This window comes from Charadrius vociferus, unplaced genomic scaffold (genome assembly GCF_000708025.1).
Source record: "Charadrius vociferus isolate BGI_N301 unplaced genomic scaffold, ASM70802v2 scaffold278, whole genome shotgun sequence".
Classification (NCBI taxonomy): domain Eukaryota; kingdom Metazoa; phylum Chordata; class Aves; order Charadriiformes; family Charadriidae; genus Charadrius; species Charadrius vociferus.
In genome coordinates, this window is record NW_009649705.1 from 655051 (window position 1) to 667368 (window position 12318).

General features: G+C 36.1%; 1 protein-coding gene across 1 annotated transcript in view; it reads right to left on the reverse strand.

Moving 5' to 3' along the window:
• The window catches only part of NUPL1 (nucleoporin like 1), a gene marked incomplete at its 5' end in the record, with an annotated part of 33378 nt that extends 21123 nt beyond the window's left edge, over positions 1-12255 (reverse strand). The window contains 10 exons of the mRNA XM_009890639.1: positions 512-630; positions 1320-1399; positions 2739-2913; positions 3694-3759; positions 4200-4224; positions 7039-7149; positions 7912-8046; positions 9093-9245; positions 10690-10725; positions 12087-12255. Coding sequence (XP_009888941.1) covers positions 512-630; positions 1320-1399; positions 2739-2913; positions 3694-3759; positions 4200-4224; positions 7039-7149; positions 7912-8046; positions 9093-9245; positions 10690-10725; positions 12087-12255 — 1069 coding nt within the window. The remainder of the gene's footprint in view (positions 1-511; positions 631-1319; positions 1400-2738; positions 2914-3693; positions 3760-4199; positions 4225-7038; positions 7150-7911; positions 8047-9092; positions 9246-10689; positions 10726-12086) is intronic.
• Positions 12256-12318: the final 63 nt, after the last annotated feature.

Sequence of the window (12318 nt, forward strand, 5' to 3'; positions counted from 1 at the left end):
AAACTGGAGTTCAAGCGTTTGCAAAATAATGTCTCAGATGCGCCCTGGCCCCCCTATAAGCCCCAAACTTCCATTTCCAGCTCCTATGCAAGTGCCCTACCTAAATATAGAGAACACTCAAGTTATTTTACGAGAATGGTGCTTAACTCAGACAAAAAAAAAGTGTAAAACATACCATGCTTCCTCATACCCTATTTTTCAGATGTTCAGAAGTTATGATTTCTACTCCTACATACCTAAGTATCAAAATTTCCATGCAAAGCAAACCAGGCTTACAAATTACACCTCAGAAACTGGATCCATCTTGACAAAGCTCAAGAAAATTTATGAATTTAACCTTTAAATCCTTTCATCTTTACATTGAACAACTACAGAATCTATCTGAACACTTATTTCTGTACATTAAATAAGAAAAGTCAACAATAACAAAAGGGGAGATGAATTACTGATTTTTTCTTATAGATGTAAGATTTATTTTTTGTGTATGAAACATTAAAATTGAAACATTTACCTTGTGGAGTTATGTGTGAATTATTTGCTTGAGTAGCAAGATGATTTTCCAGTTCTTCTATTTGTTGCCTGTATTGCTGCAGCTGTACTTCAAACTGCTCAACCAAGATTCTGAAGTAGCTAGGTAAATAAAAACAATGAAGTAGTATGACTAAACTTCACTTATTTGCCACTATTTTTTTAAATCTGATCTATATTAGCCGCCAATTTGCATTTCATTAATTGCAAGTTATGCTCTATGACATTCTTGATGTCTCTCTACTAGTGGAGCGTAAAGACTGTATTTCTCATGTCTGAGATGAAGATAAATTAAGTGCACAAATAAAACACCGATTCTATGAAGCATTCAGTACATATGTTACAAGAAGCAGAAAAAAAAAATCTTACTACGAAGTTCATAGAATGGTTTGAGTTGGAATGGACCTTTAAAGGTCATGTAGTTCAAGCCTCCCTGCAATGAGCAGGGACATCTTCAACCAGATGAGGTTGCTCAGAGCCCTGTCCAACCTGACCTTGAATGTTTCCACGAATGAGACATCTACCACTGCTCTGGGCAACCTGTTCCAGTATTTCCCCACCCTCATCATAAAAAATTTCTTCCTTATATCTAGTCTGAATCAACCCTCTCACTTTCAGACCATTATCCCTCGTCCTATCAGTACAAGTCCTGCTAAAAAGTCTGTCCCCATTTTCCTTTTAAGCCTCTTTTAAGTATTGAAAGGCTGCAATACGGGCAATACAGTCTCCCTGGAGCCTTTTCTTTTCCAAGCTATGTTATTGACTATTTTTTATGAGTAACAGTAACTCACTCTGCTGGGGCTGTATTTTCATGCTGGAGACCAGGAGGAGTTTTCTGTGTTCGTAATGCTATTTCTGCATTCTTTAGCTCCTAAATAAATAGGGAGAATTAATAAGAGAAGAGGTTCTGTATGAAGTGTTAAAAAATAGCTACAACTCTACTGTTCACTCACAGTAGTTCACTCAGTTTTCTTCAAATATTTAAGTTAACACTGTGATGGAATCGACCAGAAATTCAAGAACAGACTGCCAGAAAGCTGAAGAACTGCAAATACCAGCAGAAGTTTGGGGAAGGAACAAACAACACAACATACTGAGAGCTCAGTGTGCTTTCAGAAGTTGGGAAAATATTGCACTAAACTGTCAGAGATAAGACCTAATTTCTATTGTACTTCAGAAACCTTGTTACAATTATTGAGGACTAGGGGGGGAAAGAGCAATAGTCAAATGCAAGGAAGTAACACACCTAGAAGAGAAGAAATAGAGCAAAAAGGATTATTTCGCCTTTAAAAAAAAAGAGATAACTAGTTTTTAAAAAAAAGCCTCTTTTTCTATCAACGTGATCTTTAAATGCCTGATAATTACAGTATACACTTCTGTTTAATATTTTCTAATAACTCTACCATTAAGAATTTCTCAGTGCATGGTTCCGCAATTATTCTCAACTGCATCATTTACAGAAATATGAGAATGATATGAAATATCAGTAACAAGCTTTTGTTTTCACAGAAAACTGTTGGCAAGGCACAACTATAGACTATTTCCTTTTGGTATCACAAGATTTAGAAAAAACATCAACATTTTTTCTTCAGAATAAAATACACTTACTTATATAGCAAGCAGCCTTGACATGCCAGATGAAAGAAAAAGCAGTACAGAACTTAACTTGAAAAGCACTTGCATCAAAACTTGAGCTCAAACTGATTGCACAGTTAAGATGTAGACTGGTGGACAGAGTTGTGACTCAAGTTCAATAAATGAATACTGGTGCTCGTTGAGATATTTTGGTCCCTGAAAAGTTATGGGGTGGGTTTTTTGGTTTGGTTTTGTTTTGTTTTCATGTCTCCAGAACAAAACATATTTGAGTTTCTGCTATTCCAGAGTCCAGCACATTGTTACAAACATGCTTTCACTGGCAGCTGACTATATGACTGAAACTGAACTAAAAGTAGGCGCACATTCCCTTCTGTTGCCTTTGCGGAATAAAAATAATTTTATTGCTATTGTACTCATCTGAAAATACTGACATCACAGATATCAGTCTCCTCTGGTAGATTCAAATAGATTAGAAGGGATTCAATTTTTCACTTTATTCACAATGATTTTATTTTGGACACATGTGTTAACTTGACTGATAAAGAAGCCTAGTTATCCTATATGAAATAATCAACATACAAACTCTATATAACAAAATTTATATTTAATTATACCTGTGCAGTTTCCACTTTCAGCTTGTCAATATTAAGAGTGTTTCTCTGTAATCCACTGGCAACTACAGACAGAAGTTGTTTCAAAGCTTTAATGTCTTCTTGTACTTTAAGCATTGCTTTAGAGGACATTCTACTAATTTCTTCCTGAACTTGTTTTTGTTCTTTCACAAATTTCCTGGGGAAGGGAAAAAGAAGGGAATAGAGAGGAAAGAAACATAATATATTGAACCTGAAGTACCCAAGTGTTTACTTCTTGGTCACGTTATTTAAATAGCTATTATTTTTTCCAAAATCAAGTACTGAACAGTAAAATTACTGTATAGCATAGCATTATCTTAACTCCTAGCTTGCTAATACTGTAAAAAAACCCACCACCAACCCCCCTTAAACTTCAACAGCAAGTATTTAAGACATTATGCTGAACCCTGACAAACCAAGCTGTATATAAATTATTTTTATACATATATTATAACATATAATGTCTATGTACAAGTGATTACTACTTTGAACTCCAATACAGTGACATACAGCCTCTTTAGTCTACAACCTGCCTCCTTCCTGCCTGAGGGAAGGCTCTTTTGCAGTTCTCTCTATTCCAGAAGAGATCCACAATGCACGTGCAACATGGACATAAGGTTCAGTCCTTACTATGCATATGCAATAGGCTTAATACTCCCAGGGAGAGATGGATCAGATTCTAAGAGCACATTTGTTGGGCATGCCCATTTGCATAAATGCATGGAAAAGTGAGGCTGAAAAAAGAAAACCAAACCAGGCTAAGACTTCAGCTGCTACAACTACCCGCCTATTCTGTTCCCAAGGTTAACCTGCCAAAAGTCCTTGGGGTAGTAAGTTATCCTGCATGCAGCCTGCAGTAGGGTGTTTTTGTCACGGAGCATTGACAGCATATAATACTTAAGCTATTCAACTATCATAAATAAAAAACACTACTTACTGCAGATTTTCTACATCTTGACAGATTACTGGAGGTAGATTTTCATCCTTTAGTGCTTTGCTATCTCTACAAGAGACAATGCATGTTTAGATGGTGCTTTAATCCTGCCAAACATTTTTGCACGATTACTAAATATCATGAAAACATTCAAGTGACTGTACACAGTTTTGCACCCATTGCATGTATGCTGCAACTAGGAATGATTTAGATTTATGCACACGGATACTATGCCATGGTCCAAGCCTGTGGTGTAAGCACTGTATACATTTGCAAAAGCCATTTTTCAGATCACGTGATCAGTCTACAGCAGATGCCAGATAAGCTGTAGGTATTGCATTTGATGGGAAAATCGCAGTGTTTAAAATGATGAAGCACGATTACTAAATTGTCCATGTTGCAAAAACTGGTTATTCACATTTCAAGATCGAAGTAGTACAAAAGCCAACATATTTAGTTTAGCTGTTTTCTAATAAGATATGAAACGCAAAGAAAATCTGAACACTTACTCTGGTCTTGTTCCTGTTTTGTCACCTAGAAAACAAAAACTGTAGGTCAGAAATAAAACTTTGAAGAACAAACAAGGCAACATTAATGGGATTTTTAGGGAAGAATTAGTGACTGCAATCTGCCTGATGTCTCTTGATAAAAGGAACAGACTAGGCTAGCCATAAAAGAATGTTTTAATTTACTCCCCCTTCACAGATAGATATCTTTCAAGAACCATGGTTCAACAGTTGAGGAGCTAATTTCTTGGCAAAGAACGCAAAACATCTTGTGTCACTATACAAGTCATTACAAATGCATAAACAACTGCAGTTGCATAAGAAATCTGTTCCTGCTTATGCAACCACAACTCACTCAGACCTGCACCAACTAAACACTCAAGTGTCTAAATTCAGCAATAGCAGTCTCCTCTCAAATATGAGGGTAATGAAGGTTTGCCCACTGGACTTCCCTAAGAATTCTGCTAGCGCATTGAGTAACGAATGAGATTTCACAGAACTGAAGATGTTACTGCTTACCTACCACCTACACACTCCAAACTATGAATCCCTGGATCAAGATGCCAAACGCCTCTGAGTAACAGAATGGAGCTGAAAACAATATTGTGGCTAACTGGGTTAGTAATCACATCCCACACCATAGCAGAATGCTAGGAAGCTTGCTTACTTAGAAAGCCCAAGAAGTGAGCTTCATCTGCTTCAGCTGGATGCAATTCCCATCCTCATTTCCTTCTCAGTGATACCAAGGCAGAAAGCAGCTATGTAGCTAATGCTAGCACCTCAACCATTTTAAGCAAACATTTAAGCCAGTGCTTCTGCCAGCAGAAGCTACTTCTTTTAAAAGCAACATCTACTTAAATTGTCTGCAGGCACTGTCACCCAGTACCAGGACATTCAGAGAACCTGGAGTCTCACAACCATTCCCTATGGCTTTTGCTAAGGTGGGAAAAAAAATCAACACAAAATTTCAAAGAAAAAAAAAAAAACAAACCCAGAATTTAGGACTCATTTCTCTGCTGATAACCTGAAAATTAGGCAGAAAACTACAAATACTTTGCTTTCTTTCTGCAGCTACTTTTTTTTTTCCTGTACATCAGAACAGTACTTAAAGTAGAAGATACATTTTACTACTTTCTGGGCAAGTGCTCCAGTTTCTACATTTTTCACATTCTTTTTAGTAATATATGAGGAAAATAAGTGTAAGAACACCTTCTTTTCTGCAGCCGTATTTTAAAGAAATATTAGACAGTCTTCAGAAGGAAAACCTTTTATAACTAATTCCAGAAGAGAGCACAAGAGTGCCAGTCCCTATCTGCCCTGGGATTCCTAGGGTACTTTTCTTTCACAGCCACATCTCCCCCTTCCTTTTCTTCAGGAAGGAAAATAAATAAAAAGATCAAAACCATAAAACCACCACCCTCAAACCTTAACACAGTTCTTCATATACAAACAATTGTACTGACAGAACTGAGTAGCAGCACCCAGGCAGGGATATTTGTCAGGGGCACTTAAGCCAGCACTATCCATTGTGGGAAACACTCCTAAATTAAAACCTAAATTTTAAAAAAGGAAAACTCAAAAAACAGTCTGCTTTGACATTTCCCACTGCTTAGCGCTAAGGGATGTCTGCTTATCATCCTGACAGCGATAGTCCCATGCACCCATTTCTACTATGCACCATATGAGGAATTCAGGTTCTCATTCAAGTTTCCACCCTAAGAGATGGGCAACACAATGCTGGGAGATGTCAGACTGAAGTAGATTTTGAGTCTGTGGTTGTCTGGTCCTCATTGTAAGATACTTGTATAATACAGAAGCATTGTGACATCCTAATATTATAGTAATGGATATCCCATAAGAACCTAGGAGTCAGAACTTTTTCATCACTCCCAGTTTCAGTAATCATCTCCAAACCAATCATCATCATGCAGAGCACTACAGTTTGGACAGTCAATATGCTATCTCTTCTACAAGTATCAAGAACTATGTCTCCACAACCTATGTTACTCTGTAAAAATGGTTTCACAGAGTTCCTATATTTCCTTCTCTTCTAGCTATTGGTATACCCAATTCAAAATTTTGCTCCTGAAAGGAATGAAGAGATTAAGTTAACAGTATTGATTTCTCAGAGAAAATGCATATTTTAGAATCTGCTTTAGTTAAGCGTACTCTGGAAGTATAAAAGCAAGAGAAATTAGGAAGTGTCCATATGTCAATGCTCAATATTCCCGTACTTAAGTACTTCAAAGTTACCACAGAGGTAAAGCTTTTATAACTGGTTTTAACAATTTGATAGAATGTATCAGATAGAACTACACACCACAAGAAACACAGCTTTGAAGAAGAGCAGCCTAAAATAGGTCATTTTTACTGTTCAGGCTTTCAAAAAATTAAACTAAGTTTAAGATCTGTTATAGTTGGAGGAAGCTGGTTTGAGTACTTTTCATATTAGCAATACATTACTAAACATAGCTCTGCTCCCCCCTCTAGTGGCTATTTGACATATAACTGCTCAGAAATCTGCCACGGTTTTTCAGCAAATGGTCCTATGCGTCTTCACTTCCGAAAGGATAGAGTTTAGATCTTCGTTCTCAAGTATGATATTGACTTATACTTATGTTAAATAAATAAATTTACATTACATTGCATTTGCAACCAAAATCTTCATTTTCTGTGCAAGCACAATATCTAAGACTGAAATTAACTGAAATGACTTGCAGGGGGAGTTAAAGTTGTCAGCTTTCATTCCACATTCCTAACTCAATCAAAAAGTGTCTCTGCTGCAGTGCTCTGATAATTTTCTCAATAAAAAAAAATTACGAATGTTTTAAAACAAACTTACTCTTTTTGTCTGAAGAACTACTAAAATCAATACCACCAAGACCTTCATTGGCAGTAGTTGAAGGAGCCGCAGTTGTCCCCAGAGTCAAACTCAAAGCATTCTGCCCAAGTCCTACAAGAAACCCAAACTGAATTTGTGCACTTGAAGTACTGATAATTAAAACTTATTTTAAACTGAAAGCACATATAACCTTGCTTGCAGTTTCAGAATCCATTTACTACATTTGGATAAAAAAAGGCAAAATAAACAGAGAAGAAAACAGACTGCATGAAGTTTCATACAACTGTACACAAGTGTTTTACGTAATTTCTTCACATTATTAGGAAGCTAATTAGATAGATAACTTATCAGCATCTTAAAACTGTAAATGAAACAGAAAGATTAAGAGCAGTGTTACCCAGACTTCAACACAGAACAACAAGTTTTTCCTCTAGAGCTGAAAAAGACAGGAAGCCATGAAATAACAATACTAACAGTTAAAGATTTTATTTGGACAAAAAGCCACCAAAATAAGGATCTTTCAACTTCTCCACAGTTAAAGGAGATACACGTATATCATCACCCTCTCCCATTTATGATCAACTTCCTTGTGTCAATTATGGGAATGGCAAAGATTTCCTTGTGTCTTCATTTAAAAAAAAAAAGGGTTAAGTACTAGTGAATTTAAGAATGAGCAAGAAGCCAATGACTTAAGATTTCATTTTTATTGTCCATGGATAGCAACACTGTTCCTAACTGTAACACTTAAAAATTATACTTTCACAGTGTTAAGATTTTATATAAAGAAATCTTACATTAAGAATTTATGTAATCATACATTAAATTTCAACATTTTGAGACAAAAGGAGGAAAAAAAAACAACATAACTTCTACCTGTTGCTGCTGTGCTTGTATTCTGGAAGAGTGAACCTCCTAAGCCTGCTAAGGCTCCTCCTAATGAAAGGCCTGTGGAGGCAGTTGTAGTTGGAGCAGTTGTACCACCCAAATTTAATGTAAAGCCAGTAGTTCCTGCACAGAAATCAAACCAGCTTCATGCAGATACTGCATTCAAATACATCCACAGACAATTTGAAATAACTGAAAGGTCTGAACAGTGTCTTTATCATGATTGGATAATAAATGCAATCATTGTTTTCATTTCCTGCAGACTTTCCAAACAAAGCCACTAGAGACTTTTGAATTATGCAATTTGTTCCACAGTATCATAATCCTGATTAGTCCATATTTACCTGCAATATAAAAAATTTTGAGAGTCCCCCAGAACACTAGAGAATATAGAACCTGGCACAGAATTTATTTTACAGTGTAATGGATCTAACAAGTGCTATTGACTTTTTATATTAAAATGCTGAAATGTTAATATTTTAATGTTTAACATAAAATATTTTACACAGGACAGATGACACAAGAATATTTCATTGGTAGCTTGAGCCTTTTTCTGGAATTAAGCTTCCCAGCTTTTGATAGGAGAGGGAGGAATTGAGTAGAGAAAGACCGTAAGTATTAAGGGACAGTGCACAGAGGGCACAGATAGCTGAGCTCAAATGCAGACTCTTAAGGTTAAGAAAAATGAACTCGTCTTAATTATCATCATGCACAGTGCAGTTTAGCCAAGTTAAATATGATGGCAAGTATGTGCCAGTATGAGAACTACACTGGAAAAATCTTGTTTCCACTACTGGTTAACCATTTCAAACCATTTACAAAAGGTAGACACTTTCCAAACTTTTCAGTTGCAAGCTTTTCAGTTGAGGAAGCTCTCAACCTTCAGTGGGGTTAACAATAACAAAAATAATGGTCTTACATGACCAACAAGCTACTGCTACTCTTCTAATGACTCAGATTATATACTGTCTGTATACTGCCCTCAATATAAACATAAATCTACCTGCATTAGGGTACCCAAATTTAGAACTACTTAAGTCCAATGAACCTTATTGAAGTTCTAAAAAATTAGGTAAATACCAGGAAAACTTAGTGTAGAACTGTTTTACCATAGTTTTATTGATTAAAAAAAATAAACAAAAAAACCCAAACCCTAAACATTTTCCTACCTGCTGCGGGAGTCGACGTAAGAGCAGATGATAACGATAGGCCACCCGCTGAGGTAGAAGTAACAGGTAAAGCAAACGGTGTGGCCGAACCTGCAGGTTTGTTGAAACCTAAACTAAAGCCTGTGGTAGCTGCTGATGTGGTGGCAGGCGTGCCTAAAAGAAACCCAAAACCAATGATCACTCTTACAACACTGAATGCTCAATTTATCTTCTCTTCTGAACTATTCCCGTTTAACCATCATGAGCACCACTACATGCAAGATCACTTCCATCAAGTAAAATATCCCCATAGCACTTTCAGATAAATTTCAAAGGTTTACATTAATCATACAGGCATTTTTGCTCCAGAATTCCTAGTGATCCACTGGACTTTAATCATGGACTGGAGATGATATCTAGTGATAATCTAAAAGAAAAACCTGTAAAAATAAGAGCTTTCACCAAGAGCATCTAATAGCAGCAGCAAAGTATTGGTAGATGGAGCCATAAACAATATTGCCTAAAATACAGACTAAAAATTCTCAATTGGATATGCATACTAAAATGGATGCACATATCCTTTCAATTTGTAAACAATAAAAATATGCTGAGATGTTATTCCCTCAAACTTTGCTTTTCAACACTTTTAAAGTAAATCAAATAAAGCTTCCACTTCTGTTTTTATGGCAAGAATACATTTTATATTCTAGAATCCATATTCCAAAAGTAGAGGAGGGGTGTGCACACACATACACAAACCACAAAAGCAAGCATAAGAAACATGTTTGGTATTCTCCGTAACTGCTCTGTGTCTGTTTTGGATGACATAATTTCTTTCAGCTCTTCAAAAGAATTCATGTTCATCTGCATAGTACTGACTGCCATGCGTGATTATGCATCACACAGTCTGTTCTGGGCTAGCTGGTGCTCCTCCCTTCTTCTGCTTCTTTATCCAACACCATTTTTCTCTATTTATTCACAGCCTAGCTTAAGTTCTTGGACAGCACTCTGTCTTGTAGCACCACTCCCGCCCCCAACATGTGTCATACTCAAGCTCGGTTTCTCCTCAGATCTTAGTTGCTGATGTTTCAAAAGAAAGAAAAAAAAACCACCACAACTACCCACATATTCCTGTATTTCCAATGACAGCTGAAAAATAGTCACTGACAATGCATCAGAGAAAGAAAAGTAAAATATTCCCAAGGTTCCTTCATAGTTCAGCCCTCTCTTCTTCTAAAAGGCAATTACCAAACAGACTTGTTCACACAAAGTTCATGACAGTAAGACATTCTGTATGAAGAATTCTTTGATAATGTCTTCCACCTCCCCTCTGCTGAAGGATGAAACTCATAAGGGGGACACAAAAAATTAAGTCTAACTTTTCACTATGACCACTGTCACTGTTGTATAGGAATGGAATAACCCTTTAACAAGTAACAGTGCCCAGAACTGTGGGGCACCACTCTGTTTTGCAGCTGTAACATTTGGACTGCAAAGGAAACTGCAATTAGAAATGGGGGAAAAGCTCACATATGACCACTAACTTTCTACATTACAATAAAGATCTATCTGTAGTTTTTTTGCCTGTATAATGTTAAAATCCAAATTAGGTCCTTACCTAGTGTCAGTCCTGTAGCAATAGTTGTTGCTGTTCCTGCTTTAAGAAAAAAACCAAACAAACAGAATAAGAATAGTAATTGAAAACCACAGAGCAGTTATGACAGTAAACAACATGAAACAAAACACTGAAATAATGCAGCATGGGACAATATGTAGATTATTATACAAGTTTTTCCTGTAGTACGTTGAAAGCAAAACAACATTAAACATAGAAAATGGTATTTGTAAGCACCAGCAGCACTAATTAAAGCATAACTGACTTCAAATCCCATCATTTTTCTTTATAAAAATCTGCTAACGGTGAAGCAGATGTTAACACAGCAGTATAACAAATTGTTTGAAATTCCCAATAAATGAAAGTAAACAAATATATGGAAACTAGTATCAAGTTTGTTTTTTTCAGCCATATGACAGTACATAACACAAGCATGTAAGCCAGCAGATTTACACTATAATGAAGAGGATTATAGAGTCCAAAGTCTTTGTAAAATTCTACGTCTTGGTTTAGGGCTTCTGCCCCACTGGCAATTTAAAGAGATTATTTTGAACATAGTGCTATGCCATTTCATATTTTAAAAAACATCTGATTAGAAGATCAAAAGAATCATTGAAAGCTAAAAGAAAATTACCCCAATGTAGGCAAACACAGTAATACAGACTTTCAGTCTACTGTTAAATTTATTTCTAGTAGATCGGTTCTTAGAACTTCCCCTATCTACTCACACAAGTGTACAAGAAAAAAAACCTATTTTGTCTAACAATATTGGAGCCAAAGTAAAATTCATTGTTATGTTTGCATGATGGCTCAAAAAAAAAAAAACCCTCCAGTCAGTGAAGGTTTATTCTTTTGCACTCCCATATTCCTGTAAGAATCTGTATGTTCACAGGCTGAGTTAGAGACGCAAGAAAATATTAATACATTTCTTCACGCATATTGCTGACATAAAAAAAAACAAACAACAAAACCAGAAGTGTTTACTACTGCAGGGTTACAGATACCACATTACAAATACTATCAATCTCACAATGTTTTAAAATATTTTTCAGATCAAAATATACCTCAATCGTAAATCATAATTTTAAGTATCCCGGATGAAGAGTTAGATTTCTAGAAAACATCAGGATTCAAATTATGGAACAATTTACACATAGGCCCAGGCAGAGTTTTCTGGTAACTGCACCTGTGTTTCTGCAGCATTGATACTGCATAATTATCAATGAATGACCTTTTAAACTATTCAATTAAACCTTTTTACAAAACTACTTAAGTAATATTCTGAGCTACAGAACTACTGTAAAAAAAGCAAGCACATTATGACAACCCAGTTTTTGTGTACAGATGATCTATTTCTTCACTGTTGATACAAATTTTTGCTGTAAAAGAGACTTTTCTACCTGTACTGGTGCCTCCTAGTGTAAAGCCAGTGGTTGATTTTGATCCAAAAAGTCCACTCCCGAAGCCCACTGAAGCAGCTGATGTAGTTGCTGTAGCAGTGGAAGAGCCCAGAGTTCCAAAACTAAGTCCTCCTGTTGAGCTATTACAAAACAAGACTATTAGCAGTAATTTTTTTTTAATTTTCAAAATAAAAAAAAAATCCACCCCCCACCCCCCACTCTTCTCTTTTTC